The following is a 17,996-nucleotide window of genomic DNA, read 5'->3' on the forward strand; positions in this document are numbered from 1 at the left end:
TCTGCTGCCAACATAGTCAGAACTATTTACGTACTTAGGCTCTGATTACTGTAGCACCATTATAGGTTACTTCAGTATACTTTCCCCCCGGCATTGTCACTATGTTTTTGTGAGTGCGGGGTTTCATGTAGAGGTCAGGTTTATAGAAACATTTATCCTCAATACTGTTGCGTCTGGATGTGGATTTGTATTGTTAGGTATAAAGCTTGTTTTCTTTTAATCTTGTAGAAAAATAGGAGTCAGTTGATGCATTAGTGATGTTTATTTTATTTTGTTGAGGCTAAGAACAACACCCACCTCAACAACTATCTTCCGTCATGGCATAGATAGACAATGCTGTCAATCCCTTTCTTTCTGAGGAACACACAGTCAGGTCTCAAACATAATGCTTACAGACAGACAGAGAGAGAGAGAGAGGCAGACAGACAGAGAAAGAGAGAGAGGCAGACAGACGGAGAAAGAGAGAGAGGCAGACAGGTGAATGTGAAAACGGTTTAGAGGTAGCTAAATATCTGACATGCAGAAACCTGTGAATTCCAAAGAACAACATAACTAGMTTTGTGTTCTTGTTTGTTGTTCTTGCCAGTGTCAGTGGGTCATTAGTAGGTATTGAGAATAATCAGTTCTGTGTTTCAGTTCCATGGAGACAAGGGACTGGTTACGCAGCTGCTTTGAAGAGGGGGTCCTCAGCAAAGAGCTCCTTCACGAAGTTGTCCTCATCCTTGACCTCAGCAGGGCACTGAGCAGACACAGTGGTGGGGAAGGGCAGGATGGTGGGCTGGCTCATCCCAGGGATCTTTGGGTCTTGGACCATGGGCAGAGTGGCGCCCTTCTCACCCACAGGCTGTTCGGGGAAGGAGGGCAGGGTCATGGGCAGGCCCAGGGCGGGGAGGAAGGTCACGGTTCCCTGGGGAGGGTGACGGGACTCGGTCCCGTGTGGGTGCTCGTGGTGATGGTGGTGGTGCTCGTGCTCGTGCAGGTGAACGTGCTTGTGGTCGTGATCCAAGGCTAGCTCATGGTCATGCTCGTGAGTGTGGCCCTCGCCATCGTGCTTGTAGTTGTGATGCTGGTGCGGTCCGGTGTCAGTGCTGTGGTTATGGGCCTTGGCATGGTGGGTGTGACCGTGGTCGTGGCCGTGACCGTGGTCGTGACCGCCAGCAGCTCTATCGCCATGAGAGTGACCATGGGCGCCATCTTTATGATCATGGGCGTGGGCGCCGTCGTGTTTGTGGTCTTTGGTGTGGTCGTGAGCGTGGTCGTGAGTGTGGTCGTGAGCGCCGGTGGCATTATGGGTGTGGTCTTCGCCGTGTTTTCCAGACTGAAGGGTGTGGCTGTGGTCGGTCTCTCCTCCCAACAGGTGAGCTCCCTTCTCCTTCTTTGAGTTCTGCAGGACAACAACCAACCAGGGGATCAGTCACAGCATCATCAATCAATCAATCAATCAATCAATCAATACACATGATCAGTAACCTCATTAGTAATTTAACACCAAAAGATATAAACCCAGATGAAGACCTAATAACTGAAATGGTGCTTTGAACCATTAAACACACTGTGGAGCCTACAAGAACACAGTGGAGCCTACAAGAACACTGTGGAGCATACAAGAACACTGTGGAGCCTACAAGAACACTGTGGAGCATACAAGAACACTGTGGAAGCCCTACAAGAACACTGTGGAGCCTACCAAGAACACGTGGAGCCTACAAGAACACAGTGGAGCCTACAAGAACACTGTGGAGCCTACAAGAACACTGTGGAGCCTACAAGAACATCAGTGGAGCCTACAGAACACTGTGGAGCTACAAAAACACTGTGGAGCCTACAAGAAACACTGTGGAGCCTACAAGAACACTGTGGAGCACACAAGAACACTGTGGAGCCTACAAGAAACAGTGGAGCCTACAAGAACACAGATTGGAGCCTACAAAGAACACTGTGGACGCCTAACAAGAACACTGTGGAGCCTACAAAGAACACAGTGGAGCCCTAAGAACGGGGAAGATACAAGAACATGTGGAGGCCTACAAGAACACTGTGGAGCATACAAGAACACTGTGGAGCCTACAAGAACACTGTGGAGCCTACAAGAACACTGTGGAGCATACAAGAACACTGTGGAGCATACCTCATTCTCAAAGACCTCACAGTTGACCGAGACAATATCCTGGCCTCCCATGTCGTGAGAGTGGGAGCCCTTGCAGTGTCCTTTGTGCTGTGGAGAAGAGACAGGCAGACATTAAAATGCTAGTTATTACATAGTTATTACATAGTTATTACATAGTTATTACATTGTTATTACATTGTTATTACATTGTTATTACATAGTTATTACATTGTTATTACATAGTTATTACATAGTTATTACATAGTTATTACATTGTTATTACAGGTTTTTACACTGTTAAACACTATGTAGGCTATAATTCAGGTGTAATAATGCTGCTACTACATGGTTTATGCTGTTTGACAAAAACATCAACGGTACTGTCATTCACTTACTGCAAACTCGCAGTCCATCAGAGGACACTTGGAGGCTGCGGAAAGGTCGGTGGTGTTGGCACAGGTAGTCTCCTGGATGGTGAACTCTGCAAAGTAGAAGGTCGCCATGCCCATCTGGAATACCAAACAACAGAGGTCAGTGAGTAATGACAACAAGGTCATTACACCACAATATGAAACCAGTTCATTTGCTGCTGTAGAAGGGGATTCATTGTTTTGTTGAATTGTTATGTTGTGTTGTGGTGTTGGTTTTATATTATGCTATATTGGGGTGTGTTGTGTAGTGTTGTGTTCCTCATTGGGGTGTGTTGTGTAGTGTTGTGTTCCTCATTGGAGTGTGTTGTGTAGTGTTCCTCATTGGAGTGTGTTGTGTAGTATTGTGTAGTGTTGTGTAGTGTTGTGTTCCTCATTGGAGTGTGTTGTGTAGTGTTCCTCATTGGAGTGTGTTGTGTAGTGTTGTGTTCCTCATTGGGGTGTGTTGTGTAGTGTTGTGTTCCTCATTGGGGTGTGTTGTGTAGTGTTATGTTCCTCATTGGGGTAGTGTTGTGTTGTGTAGTATTCTGACCGATGTCTGTGCACGGGTGATGTTGAGGATGGCGAAGTGATTGGCCAAGCCGCTGTCCTTGTTGAACTTCTCCATGGACAGGGTGGCCGTCTTCAGGATCTCCTGGTGGTCCTTGGGCATGGCAGAGGGACAGTCTGGGCACTGCTTAGCCACTTTCGCCGCAGCCGCTGGGAACGGACATACACATAGGTACACTGTTTAGAAAGGGTCTTTCATTGGTCAAACATGTAGCGTGTTATATGGTTATTAGCAGACGCTTTAATACGCAGTCATTTATATTTAACATATATTCAGTATATGTGGTACATATATGGGAATCAAAACTCCGATGTATCGAACACCGTGCTCCCACAGAGTCATCAGAACCACATGACAAACAACATGGCAGTGCATCACCCAACTACTACACGGTGGATGGATGCAATGTGCTGTTGTTTAGTGGGAAGCGCTGTAATGAGTGTTTTGGAGAGGACCAAGCCGTGGACTTTACCTGGTCTGACCACACAGTTGTACTTGTACAGACGAACCACTCTATGGACTCTGTTCATGTAGATAACAGCCTTGCATTGACCGTAGACCTGTGAGTAAATACATACCAGACAAAAAAACAGATTAAACACGGCCCGATTTTGATCCAAGGCCCTGGGTAAAGTCAATATTCAGACATACAGTAATCCTCCAGACATCGTGTGTTTGTGTGTGCGTGCGTGCGTGCGTGCGTGCGTGCGTGCGTGCGTGCGTGCGTGCGTGCGTGCGTGTGTGTGTGTGTGTGTGTGTGTGTGTGTGTGTATATGTGTGTTGGGTTCTTACCGGTGTGTTTTCAGCCTTGGGGACCTCACAGTCCTTTGCGTTTTTCTTGCTGACCACGTGGCAGTCGGTCTCCAGCACATCCATGGTCAGGTAGAACACAACCCCTGTTTCCCCCTGAAACAGAGATAGAAATACAGACCAATCAGCACAGAGAAGTCAACATTCATTCCCCTGTGGCTGGTACTGAAAAACAAGGGGATTGAAAGAATACTTCTTAAAAAAWATATATATACAATCGTCTTTGAAGTCACCATCTATAACTTCAAATTCTAGTCAAATCCCCCTGCCCCTGCTCTTAGAAAAGGCCTTGCTGACAATGTGTGAATCTGTCTCATCTGTCTTAGCGGTAGGCGATATCACTTTTTCACTACCTATAAAACAGAGAATATCTCAGACGACATTGTATTGTATGATACTTTTTAGATCCCAATTTCTGTTATCTCCATTTAAAAACTGCGTGAAAATCTGAAAACTGACAACCTATTGAAGCACATTGCATTTAAAAACAGAGAATGTTACAGGGCTGTTCTTTAGGACAGTAGCTAAATCATTTTCCCTTTTTAACTTAGTGTAGTACCACGCATGTAGAGTTACAGTGAAAAAAATAGAAGCAACAGAACTCACATGCTCCATCTGGTTGACGTTGCTGAGGCGGTGGAGACCGAACACGTAGCCTTCTGTGCGGTCCTTGTTGATCTTGTCTAGGGCCTGTCCTGCTGCTCCCAGGGCCATGGCGTCCTGGCACGACTCGGCCTTCATGCCGGCTTCCAGGGGGGCGGCGTGAGCATACACACACGCCAGCAACAACAAGGCACACTGCTTCATCATGATGGAGGTCCGATGGGCCGCTGGCTGTCTCACACACGCTGAACGGGCTGGTGAGGTGAGGTGAGGTGTGGAGAGATGGTTCAGTAGGGCTGATATATATACAGCTCCATGTACCCCCTCCAACCCCACACACACCCTCCCTCTTCACAACACTGTTCTGGGTCCCACCCCCCAACACCAGGTAAACATGACCCCTAACCTCCCCACGATGCCCCTCTGTGATACTATCAAGGAATGTGGTCCCTATCAGTCCCATAGGGCCCCTATCAGTCCCATTGTAATCTACCCAGAAACTCGGAGCCCTGTCAGAAGCTATAGGTAACAGTGACCAGGAATGTCTTATCGTGCTCTTTTAAGTGTTAAGTATCAAAAACCGTGAACAGATTTTTGGTTTCACCAGTAGGAATGTCCTTGGAATTGTCCCTTTTCAGGGTGTTACTCAGTTTTGGGGAAGCTACTCTAAAAATAAAGTTGGCCATGCTACCAATTACAGTACTTCATACTTGGAAGAAGATAAGCTACACTATAGCTACCCTTAACAAAGAATATTATTAATTTAACTAAAGTTACTTTGAAAAAGTAGTTCACTTACATCCTTTTCCAAACTACTTAGTGAAACATGATCCCCAAGGAAATCTTGTCATGATGTGTGTTTTGTCCTATATTTTTATTTTATTTAAACATTTTAATCCCAGCCCCCATCCCCGCAGGAGGCCTTTTGGTAGGTCGCCATTGTAAATAAGAATTTGTTCTTAACTGACTTGCCTAGTTAAATAAAGGTTAAATAAAGGTTAAATTAATAAATATATATTTTTTTAAAGCTACGACCTTTGTCTTTCACTTGGAATAGTTTATTTATGTCTGAGTAAAAAACCCTTTCCAATCCATACGATCTATTACATAATATAGTATAATAAACAATATACAAATATGACGTTGTCATAGTGAATTCATGACATGTGAATGAATAAGCCTGTCCATACTTTATAACATGTCTATATATAGTTACAATCAGCTTTAGGAGCATCTTCCCACACGGACCTTATGTGGGGGCTACATTAAACCAGCTAAACCAGCTTTAAACCAGCTGTAGTCCCAAAATTAYATTCAGATACTCTACTATTAAAGGCTGTACTTAAACATAAGAGAAGATAAACTAAAGAGTCTGTGTTGTGGTCCTCCCATTTCACTTTCACTGTTGGGCCACATACCCAATGCCATACTCGATGCAGAGATATGAACACAACTCAAACCATGTGCGGATTTCATGTGGCTGGCAAAATTCTGGCGCATATTCACCCCAAAAAATTGACCGGATCACTTTTGTCAAGAAGTTGATCAAYGTTGGTCACCGCCTTTCAAAGTGTGTTGCATTATGGGTATAAAAATGGTCCGAYTTGCAACGACTACATGTTGACTGCATGACCTTTACAAAAATCACGTGATTAATGGTCATGAAATTTCGACTGCAGTCGACTGGAAATTTCTGCTGTTGCTYCTCACCAACTGAAAAGTCGGAACCAAAGCATTGTGGGAGACAACCTTTTCTGGGKTTTTTTTGGAAGCAAATGGCACCACATGCTCATAAATGGTTGATGTCACCACCTATAATTGGTTATTAACTTATTAACAATGCATGTTTACTGTTTTGGGTGGATGAGTATTCAGAGCTTAAAATACATCTGTATCCTTACAATATAATTACATAACCCTACATGTGATCCAAATTTCTAACATAAATAAATCAAATATCCTACTTGCGACAATATAGCTAATGTATTTATCTAGATGTTACTGTTATAGCCTGTAATGTATCTTGTCTGTAATATTGTTGTCACCAAACACATTCTAATGTGTCGATCTGTTTATTAAGTGTGAATCAAATGTAACATATTGTACGCTAGTTACTGTAGGGATTTATACACTGGCAATTTTAGAGGCTTTATCTGTGTCTGGGAAACCGGCCCTTAATGAGCAAGTACCCCAGACAGTGGGGCTGCAGGTAGCCTAATGGTTAGAGCTTTGGGCCAGTAACCGTAAGGTTGCTGGATCAAACTCCTGAGCTGACAAGGTAAATATCTGTCGCTCTGCCCCTGAACAAGGCAGTTAACCATCTGTTACCCGGTAGGCTGTCATTGTAAATAAGAATTTGTAACTAGGCAAGTCAGTTAACTTGCCTAGTTAAATATAAAAATAAAAGACACGAGTTGTGGGGTCAATAGCAAGTGCATATTACTGCTTGGCATATTGTTTACCCAGTACGGGAACAGATGTAGTCTAATCCTGTTCATATTGTTTACCCAGTACGGGAAACGATGTAGTCCTAATCCTGTTCATATTGTTTACCCAGTAACTGATGTAGTCTAATCCTGTTCATATTGTTTACCCAGTAACTGAATGTAGTCTAATCTGTTCATATTGTTTACCCAGTAAACTGATGTAGTCTAATCCTGTTCATATTGTTTACCCAGTACGTGAACTGATGTAGTCTAATCATTTTCTGTACATTGAACGTTGTGTCCTTCATGCGATTGATTCATATTCTGTTTYTTTATATGCTTAATGACAAAAGCAACATAAAGGTTGAGAAGTTAAGCAATATACTGCAGACTCTAGTGATGTTGACATGCGATCAATGACCATACAGTAAGAATCTTTGTGGACTCCCATTTAATCACATCTGGTACAATTCTATGTTACACAATCACAAATAATAATGAGTAAGGTACAAGGGCATGAAGTAATGACACACAACAGAGCATATCCTATATGCKGCAAAAAACACAGTATTCTCATTCGAGTAGCCTATGCACTCACTACCTGGTTATATTTTGAGAAAATACCATAGAAGTCTTGTGAATGTTAGAAAGAGCTTGGGCTGGTATCGAATTTCGTCGGACCATGTTCAGCTTCGTGTTGGAGAAGTGGCATTTTGATAGCATTAATTTCATCGGCAAAAACAAAGGTGAATGACATGTCTGCCATTGTCGTGTTTCCTAGAAACAGCAGAAGTTGYCCGACTTTCGCCGCAGCMCATGTACCTTCCTCAACTTTACTCACCGACTTCTGCCTACAGTCGGCTACTTTCGGCTTAGCACTCAAACGGGCCCATAGTCATTTCTGTGTCAAGAGAAAGTCTACCAGCAGGGGACACTCYTCGCTGGGCTGTGTTAAACGTCACCTGGGTGTGGGTTTCAAAGTGCAAGGACTGTCTGATGCCTATCCACTTTTATCTGATAACTCTCTGCCCGGGACCTCATTCATATCTCTTTAACYGATATCACTATGGTGGGTTTATACTTTAATATTAGTACATCATTTTGCTTTATTTTTTAGCGATAGCTGGCTATCAAGTGGCTGGACCAGTTTTCCCCAAAATCAACGATGTGTAACGTCAAGATGTGCTTGCTAGCCAACCAACAACGTTAATGACGCTATCGAGCCAATCTACTACATTTAGGCTACTGAATGAAGTATATTAAACTGATCGTGACTAGATTTAATCTCATTTCACTGAGATTGGTTTAGTCTACATGCAACAATAGCTGTATACTGTCAATCACTGAAATCTATTATTTGCTTTTAGATTAACAAAATCAGATTATTGAGCCTTTCCCCCCTCCCCTTTTCAGTGACTGATCATGTGAACTGCTGATTGTATTGTAAATGTTTCACAGTTAGCTAGGATATTTCATTTTACTGGTGTTCTAGGCAATCTAAAAGTTGATGAAACGCTTCTAGAACATTTATTTGGTATCAGCGTTGCTGGCTTCATTAAAAAAAACTGTTAATCTGGTGGATTTTGGAGGTCCTTGGTCTTATTTATTTGTTCGAGGGCCTATTCATGAGGCCMACTTTACCATATTATCCTGGAGGTCCATTTACACACACAGTCTCATTGTACAGTCCCTTACTTTGCGGAATGATATCTCTCAACTCAACCTGGTCTCAGAGCATTTTGTATCACTCTGTATGGAAATCCGAGACACTCCATTTAGTATGATATGTTACGTTCTGTATGGTATGTATTATTTTGTGGATCTCCATCACCCATTTCATATGATATGTCACGAATTACAATTCGTATTATATGTTACAAATTTGCAAAACGTACAATATGTTACTAATTTGCTAAATGTATGATATGTTACGAATTCTAGCTAGGTGGCTAGGGTTAAGTTTAACAGTTCGGTTAAAGGGTTAACCCTTTAGCTAACCCTTCCCCTAACCTTAACCCTTTAGCTAACCCTTCCCCTAACCTTAACCCTTCCCCTAACCTTAACCCTTTAGCTAACCCTTCTCCTAACCTTAACCCTTCCCCTAACCTTAACCCTTCCCCTAACCTTAACCCTTTAGCTAACCCTTCTCCTAACCTTAACCCTTTAGCTAACCCTTCCCCTAACCTTAACCCTTTAGCTAACCCTTCCTCTAACCTTAAAATGCTAAAGTTGTCCTTGATGATATTCGACCTCGCAGCTGGTTGCTAGACGTTCGCGTTATAAGCCCACCCATCCACCCTCCTTTCCTTTTTGCCTTATCAGTAACCATCATTCTTACGTAACCGTACCAAATGTAACATATGATACTAAATTGAGAGTCTCGTACAGAAACATATGGAATGCTCAGAGACGAGGTTGCTCAACTTTAAACAATGCGAAATTAAAATTAAAAATCTTTGTTTAGCTGCTTTCTATTCTGTGGCTGCATGAAATAGCAAACAACGTGAATTCAGTGATGACATTTGTTTACTTAATCTTTGTGGCTCCCTGATGAAACAGTAATCCATTACAAGACAACAACAAAAAACGACAGAAAAGACGGTCATTTAATATGAGAAGCTCAGAGCTGTTAGGATTTTTTGAAGTCCTGCAGTGTCATAGAGATACAAGTAGATACTGTGAACAACAGCCCATAGAGATAGATAGAGGACTCATCTTTCTATCTGTGCCATTATAATCGTCTGCGACAGCATGGGCAGTGCCATTGAGGCTATCTCCATTTTGAAGTAGTCCATTCTCTTCTTTACGATTGGCTGATCCCTCCTGRTGACCTGTTTGGACATGACTCCAACAGGGTCACAGGGAGGGAACAGGCAATGGAGTTGGAAGTCCCACCCATTTGAGTACRTTAATGTTGTGGATGCCCACAATGGTGCAGCCCATGCTAATACTGCCTCCTTGGCCACTAGAGGGCTCTATCATTCTCTATGTGTAGTGCACATGTGGCATTAGCCAACCTGTAAAGTGTATTTTTTTCAATTTTTTAATTTCACCTTTATTTAACCAGGTAGGCTAGTTGAGAACAAGTTCTCATTTGCAACTGCGACCTGGCCAAGATAAAGCATAGCAGTGTGAATAGTATAACACTATTGAATAGAATCCACGATCTGGATTTGAGCGAGTGCTCGGCTCGTTCTCGACGCCGTGTGCAACCGAATGCGCGCTGAAATCTACACACGCTGTGGTTTATAGCACCGCCCACTGGGCGAAATGGCATGAAAAGTGTGGGTGTGTTCGAGGGCCGACTGTATCAAATCAAATTGTATTAGTCACATGCGCGAATACAACAGTGAAATGCTTACTTACAAGCTCAGAATCAACAATGCAGTTTTAAGAAAATACAAAAAAACGTTTTTAGCAATAATGTTAGTGTAGGCAAACGATGAAGATGGAAACTAGATCCTGCACAATTGTAGTATAGAGCAGCAGAAGCTAATAGTTAGTACGTTTAATAACACATATTGATCAGTACGTTATTTTAATCTGAAACATTCTGATTTCTATGTTAGGGGATCGGTAGTTTTTTTTTCATAGGGCCCCAAAATTCTGCCGACGCCCCTTCCAGGCAGTGATGCAACCCGTCAGGATGCTCTCGAGGGTGCAGCTGTAAAACCTTTTGAGGATCTGAGAACCCATGCAAAATCTTTTCAGTCTCCTGAGGGGGAATAGAATAGAATTGTCGTGCCCTCTTCACAACTGTCTTGGTGTGCTTGGACCATGTTAGTTTGTTATTGATGTGGACACCAAGGAACTTGAAGCTCTCAACCTGCTCCACTACAGCCCCGTCAATGAGAATTTGGGGCGTGCTCGGTCCTCCTTTTCCTGTAGTCCACAATCATCTCCWTAGTCTTGATCACGTTGAGGGAGAGGTTGTTGCCCTTGCACCACACTGTGAGGTCTCTGTGAGRTCTCTTCCCTACAGGCTGTCTCATCTTTGTCGGTGATCAGGCCTACCACTGTTGTGTCATCAGCGAACTTAATGATGATGTTGGAGTTGTGCCTGGCCGTGCAGTCATGAGGRCCCTGTACAGGGCCTTTTGGGGGCCCTAAACAAGATTTGGTTGGGGGCTCCCCCCCACCTCACAGGGAAAACATTTTAGTGCCCCCCCCTCCTCATGACAACGTAGAGAAACATTTACAATTTAGTGAATTTCCTGCAATTCCACACATTTTGCCATGACTTATGCCATGTTAATGATATCTGAGTGAGAGTGTGTATTCTACTATTCTAACTCTCAACAGGTTATTGACCCCGCCTGAGCAAGGCTCAGATCAACATGGCAGTGTCAACATAGCTGCTATTGTTTCTAAAAGAAATTCTGTATAAGGGGCTACATAAACTTTTCTATACTCCCATATCACACACTCACAAACTGAAAACATAATGTGTGTACAATTCATTGGTTAGAGAGAGGTCTCAAATATCACTTTCATTTGGGAAAAAAATAATTAACTGACTGGCTTTCTTGACGTCTATAGTATTCTCTCGGGTATGCAATCTGGGTTCCGCTCAGGTTATGGATGTGTCACTGCAAGCTTAAAGGTCCTCAATGATGTCACCATTGCCCTTGACTCTAAGCAATGTTGTGCTGCTATTTTTATTGACCTGGCCAAAGCTTTTGATACGGTAGACCATTTCATTCTTGTGGGCCGGCTAATGAGTATTGGTGTCTCTGAGGGGTCTTTGGCCTGGTTTGCTAACTACCTCTTTCAAAGAGTGCAGTGTATAAAGTCAGAAAATCTGCTGTCTCAGCCACTTCCTGTCACCAAGGGAGTACCCAAAGGCTCAATCCTAGAACCCAACCGTATCTCAATTTACATCAACAACACAGCTCAGGCAGTAGGAAGCTCTCTCATCCATTTATATGTAGATGATTCAGTCTTATACTCAGCTGGCCCCTCCCCGGATTTTGTCTTAAATGCTCTACAACAAAGCTTTCTTAGTGTACAACAAGCTTTCTCTGCCCTTAACCTTGTTCTGAACACCTCCAAAACAAAGGTCATGTGGTTTGGTAAGAAGAATGCCCCTCTCCCCACAGGTGTGATTACTACCTCTGAGGGTTTAGAGCTTGAGGGAGTCACCTCATACAAGTACTTGGGAGTAAGGATAAACAGTACACTGTCCTTCTCTCAGCACATATCAAAGCTGCAGGCTAAAGTTAAACCTAGACTTGGTTTCCTCTATCGTAATCGCTCCTCTTTCACCCCAGCTGCCAAACTAACCCTGATACAGATGACCATCCAACCCATGCTAGATTACAGAGACATAATTTATAGATTGGCAGGTAAGGGTGCGCTCGAGCGGCTAGATGTTCTTTACCATTCAGCCGTCAGATTTGCCACCAATGCTCCTTATAGGACACATCACTGCACTCTATACTCCTCTGTAAACGGGTCATCTCTGTGTAGCCGTCACAAGATCCACTGGTTGAGGCTTATTTATAAAACCCTCTTAGGCCTCACTCCCCCCTATCTGAGATATCTACYGCAGCCCTCATCCTCCACATACAACACCCGTTCTGCCAGTCACATTCTGTTCAAGGTCCCCAAAGCACACACATCCCTGGGCTGCTCGTCTTTTCAGTTCGCTGCAGCTAGCKACTGGAACGAGCTGCAACAAACACTCAACTGGACAGTTTTATCTCAATCTCTTCATTCAAAGACTCAATCATGGACACTCTTACTGACAATTGTGTCTGCTTTGTGTGATGTAATGTTGTCTCTACCTTCTTGATCTTTGTGCTGTTGACTGTGCCCAATARTGTTTGTACCATGTTTTGTGCTGTTACCATGTTGTGTTGCTACCATGTTGTTGTTATGTTGTGTTGCTACCATGCTGTGTTGTYATGTGTTGCTGCCTTGCTATGTTGTTGTCTTAGGTCTCTCTTTATGTAGGGTTGTCTTGTCTCTCTTGTTGTGATGTGTGTTTTGTCCTATATTTATATTGTATTTAAAATAAAATAAAATCCCAGGCCCCTGTCCCCACAGGAACCCGTTTGCCTTTTGGTAGGTCGCCATTGTAAATAAGAATTTGTTCTGAACTGACTTGCCTAGTTAAATAAAGGTTCAATAAAATAAACATAACATTGGTATCCACTGATAGCTTTAGAATCACAGCAAAGTCGGTTCCTGTTTCAGTCACGTCATTGGCCACATCTGTGTGGTTCAAACAAAAACATCCTAATGATTGGTTGACAAATAGTCCCTCYCATAATGCAGGTGATTGCTGAATGGTGCTGTTGATGAGAAGCAACTGCAGCGATTTGAAGGTGACTTCATCAAAAAACTGCATGACCTTCGATCACACGATTTGTGTAAAGTTCATGCAGTCGACATGTAGTCGCAAAGTCTGTATAATTTTTTTACCATAATGCAACACACTTTGAAAGGCGGTGACAATCGACAAAAGTGATCCGCTTGAACATGTCCTCCTGTCTACCAGCAGGGGACACACTGGCTGTGTTCGAGCAGTGGTGTAAGTACTTAAGTAAAAATACTTTAAAGTACTACTTAAGTCGTTTTTGGGGTATTTACTTTACTATTTATATTTTTGACAACTTTTACTCCACTACGTTCCTGAAGAAAATAATATACTTTTTACTCCATACATTTTCCCTGACACCCAGAAGTACTGGTTACATTTTGAATGCTTAGCAGGACAGGAAAATGGTCTAATTCACACACTTATCAAGAGAACATCCCTGGTTATCCCTACTGCCTCTGATCTGGAGGACTCACTAAACAGAGAACATCCCTGGTTATCCCTACTGCCTCTGATCTGGTGGACTTACTAAACACACATGTTTAGTTTGTCAATTATGTCTGAGTGTTGGAGTGTGTCCATGGCTATTAGTACATTTTTAAAAAACAAGAAAATGTTGCCATCTGGTTTGCTTAATATAAGGAATTTGAAATGATTTATACTTTTACTTTTGATACTTAAGTATATTTTAGCAATTACATTTACTCTCGATACTTAAGTATATTTAAAACCAAATACTTTTAGACTTATACTCAAGTAGTATTTTACTGGGTGACTTTTACTTTTACTTGAGTCATTTTCTATTAAGGTATCTTTACTTTTATTACAGTATGACAATTGGGTACTTTTTCCACCATTGCATATACGAGAGGGTCAAAACCGCAATGTATCATGGGTAAATTGTGACTGATTGACTGATCTACAAATAATGAGTCGTTACGTATGATGCAAGGTGATTCGTAGATCAGTCAGTCGGGAGTGCAGTCGTTTCGATGCTCTCCAACTATGGCCAGTCTTTTCACGGCACTTTGATACAAAGTGATTTTCGTAGCAGATTAGAAGAGCTAACCCTAACCCTTTTCCTAACCTTAACCTCAATCCTAAACTGCTACGTTAATTCTCCTAACCTGCTAGGAAAAATTCACTTTGGTATCGAAGTGCCGTGAAGAGTGTTGCCCCTACCAGCAGGAAAATAAGTGACAAAATGGATTGCAATGACACAACCGACCACTGGATGGAGCCAGAGACACGTTTAACAGAGAAGCCTCTGTTCTAGAACTGCCTAGTTTGTTGTGGTCTGACAAAATGGTGGGAAATTAATAAAATAAGGAATGTAAACATATTATCAGTAATATCCAGTAAATCTAGTGCCCGAAATCAGGCACTGTAAGCTTAATTGGTTTAAACACCAAAACTATGTTTCAAGTGAGAATTTGGCAAGTCTGAAGCCAAAAATAAAATAAAAGATTGCCTACTTCACCCATATTTTATTTTTGCAAAAAAAAGTAGTGTGTAGTTCCAGTAGTTAGCTACACAGCTGCATGGCAACAAAAAGTAACTAACTACTGACAAAAATTAACCAAGGTTTAAATGTAGTTCAACTACCATCAAGCTACTGCAAAGCCATGTAGTTCACTTCTCCCCAACACTATGTCTTTCATTTGTTGAATAAAGAAGAGTTTTCAGAGGTTCTTTAGCTTGCTATGCTGAAAGTGGATCCATCCATCGAAAACAAGAGGGATTAACTGATATGGAACTATCTGAATAATTGCTTTGCATGCATAAACTTGATTATAGAGATACGGGAGTGGCTTAACTTCTCCATGTCGTGTTAGCATAGTGCTAACCCCCTGAACAAGGCCATGTGCCGTGTGTCATTGTACTGAGCCGTTACATTGACCCACGGTGGTTAAACTAACTATGACCTTAATGGACTTGGTATAACAGCTTATTAGTGTGTGTGTGTGTGTGTGTGTGCGTGTGCGTGTGTGTGTGCGTGTATGTGTGCCTGTCCTCTAGTTAGTCATGAATATCTCAGTACATTAATATCATCAAGTACAGTACATTAGTATCATTAAGTAGTTTATTCGTAAAAAAAAAACATTTTTTTATCCAAGAATGGCTCAGAATCAAGCTGATTTTAACAGAGAGAACCCGTAGATGAAATGCCATGACTGCAGTAGAAGTCAGAAAAGACAACAGATCATTTCATTTACACAGTTACTGTTCTTCTTATTTCCATTATTCCAACCATGACGGCAAAACTACTTCTGAATATGTGTACGTCAACATGACTTCAGACATCCACCATTTTGAAATGCTATCGGAATACTGAGATTATGCCTTGACATGTGGGGGTGGACCCTTGCCCAGAACGTGTGTAGGGTGTGGTGGTAGAGGGTGGCCCATGGCCATGGGCGAGGTGTGGGGGGGTGATGATAAGGGGTGAGGCACAAGATTTGGATAGAGGGATTATATCACAAAGCCCTTGATCACAGTAAGGCGAGGGGAACTCTCCACTGAGTGAGTTACCAAGGTGATATGGGGATATGACCAGGGGGTGGCATTATCGGGACCAGGGGTGGGTTAGGGCACCAGGGGCGTGTGTGCTTATGGCGACCAGGGTGATCCATTTTCGTCGCTGGAGGTGGCCTGGTAGTGGGTCCTGGTTTGCCTGGTGTGCTAACCCAGAGAGGAGCAAGGTATGTTTGAGTGCCAGGATGGGTCGGTCCGGACGTTGTGGGTTGTCCACACCCCCGTCAGGTACGGGGAGAACTGCGCGTCTCGCCATGGAAACAACAAAAGAAACATGTTGAGAGAGGTCTGGCACATATTCTGTAATATATGTTTTCGGATTATTTTATATTTCTGTATTGTGAGTGTTAAAAGTCTTACAAGAGCTTCGTAGACTTCACACGTTGACATCACCTGGCCATTCCCCAGCCCAAAGTGTGGATTCTACAGACCCCATGCGCTTAGAGAGAGAGACAGAGACAGAGCACCAAAGTAGGACCGACCCGAGACCCGTGACCAAAAGCAGAACAGAGACCAGAGACCCGAGACCCGAGACCCAACCCGAAACCGGAGACAGAGGACAAAGACCAAAGTCAGAGGACAGAGACCCGAGCCCGAGACTGAGACCGAAAAGTAGAGACAGATACCGAGAGCCAGAGACAGGAAACCATAGTCTAGATGGACAGAGAACCAGAACCGAGACAGGACCCAAGTCAGTAGACAGAGACCAGAGGACCCAGAGACCAGAGACCATGAGACCAGAGACCAGTAGTTATACCAGTCTAGACCTAACTCAGAACATGAGAATCCGATGATGCCGGATGACAGCTAGGAATGGAGACAGAGACCAAAGTCAGAGACAGAGACCCGAGACCCGAGACATGAGACCAAAGTCAGAGACAGAGACCCGAGACCGGAGACAGGAGACCAGAGTCAGAGACAGAGACCAGAGACCCGAGACCGGAGACAGGAGACCAGAGTATGATGATGGTAATACGTGAGGAGTGAGAATGAGGAGGAGGAGCGTAGCTAGTTGCCTTACAGCTTCATCGGGGCACAGTGGCTTGCAAGCCTGTGTATCTATCCTGCTCTTGGCATTACACTCAGTCTCCACGATGGCCAACTCAGCGTTGTAGTACATTCCAGTCATCATCATGTACTAGGAAAGGGAGAGAGACATGACCTACAGATGTAGGATCTTCATTTGATCACTTTATTGCAGGAGAACTGTCCTGCAATGCAGGAAATGTAAAACTGATAGTGTATTTGAGGTTTAAAAAGGCATTTGAAGTTTGTAATTTCCACTTTGAAATTTCAGGCTTAATTTTCCTACAAATATGTCCGTTCATTATAATCCACATAATAATTAACATTTTCTGTTGCTGCAGGATTATTTTCCTGCTGTAGCAAACTGGCTCAAATTAGGATCCTACATCTGTACAGGTTTAGACAGACAGGGGAGACCTACTTAATTTCCCAAACAAACACTCCAAATAGCATGTTACACTGTTGGCAGTGGTAGGATTCCTTGAACACTCTAAGCAGTGTGTTACGTCATGTCAGACTTATCCCTGAAACAGTGACCGGTTTTGACTAGATAGGACCCAAACGGGTTTTGGATTGTGTACCAAGAGAAGTACAGGGAGATAATCCTAATACATCACCATACCCCAGATATTATCCTCCCCACTTCCATCAGTTTGAAGTAGGAGGTGTAGTTGTGGTCCATGTTGAACTGCCTGAGGCCTGCCTTCACACTCTCTAGGCCCTCGGGGCTATGCAGGGGCAGCAGAACGGGGCAGTCCGGACACATTCTGATCACCTTCTCAGCAGAAACTTCATCAAATCAAATTAAACTTGATTAAAAAAAAATGCACACAACCATTTTTGGAGGTAGACTTACTCACTTACTGTACTGCGTATAAAAAAAGGAGACATGTACTGTGTTTAAAAAAAAAAAATGTTTTTTGGTGGCGTGCGCTGCAGTAGACTAGGGTAACGTTAGATACCTGGTTCAGTGTTGCAGGAGTGTTTAGAGACCTCTGCAATGCCTTCTGTGATGCTCAGGGTCACATTGCAGTGGGCATTCACTTGCTGCATGAGGGAGAAACAACATACATTTCTGCTTAGTCATCCGTTTGTACAGGTGTCTCTCTCTACAGGACTGGTATGTATCACTACAGGTGTCTCTCTCTACAGGACTGGTATGTATCACTACAGGTGTCTCTCTCTACAG

General features: G+C 43.1%; 2 protein-coding genes across 2 annotated transcripts; both read right to left on the reverse strand.

Annotated features, from left to right (window-relative positions):
* Window positions 1-243: 243 nt before the first annotated feature.
* On the reverse strand, window positions 244-4,778 carry fetub (fetuin B). The gene is made up of 7 exons (XM_024142927.2): window positions 4,502-4,778; window positions 3,878-3,991; window positions 3,558-3,645; window positions 3,068-3,234; window positions 2,503-2,616; window positions 2,129-2,215; window positions 244-1,384 (listed from the first exon to the last, which is right to left on the reverse strand). The coding sequence occupies exons 1-7, from the start codon at window positions 4,703-4,705 to the stop codon at window positions 659-661; spliced, it is 1,500 nt and encodes a 499-aa protein (XP_023998695.1). The 5' UTR covers window positions 4,706-4,778; the 3' UTR covers window positions 244-658.
* Window positions 4,779-16,598: 11,820 nt separating this feature from the next.
* Window positions 16,599-17,886, reverse strand: ahsg1 (alpha-2-HS-glycoprotein 1). Its single transcript, XM_024142928.2, has 3 exons — window positions 17,770-17,886; window positions 17,430-17,596; window positions 16,599-16,919 (listed from the first exon to the last, which is right to left on the reverse strand). The coding sequence occupies exons 1-3, from the start codon at window positions 17,858-17,860 to the stop codon at window positions 16,614-16,616; spliced, it is 564 nt and encodes a 187-aa protein (XP_023998696.1). The 5' UTR covers window positions 17,861-17,886; the 3' UTR covers window positions 16,599-16,613.
* Between the last annotated feature and the right edge of the window lie 110 nt (window positions 17,887-17,996).

Source organism: Salvelinus sp. IW2-2015, unplaced genomic scaffold (assembly GCF_002910315.2).
Source record: "Salvelinus sp. IW2-2015 unplaced genomic scaffold, ASM291031v2 Un_scaffold3525, whole genome shotgun sequence".
Lineage (NCBI taxonomy): Eukaryota > Metazoa > Chordata > Actinopteri > Salmoniformes > Salmonidae > Salvelinus > Salvelinus sp. IW2-2015.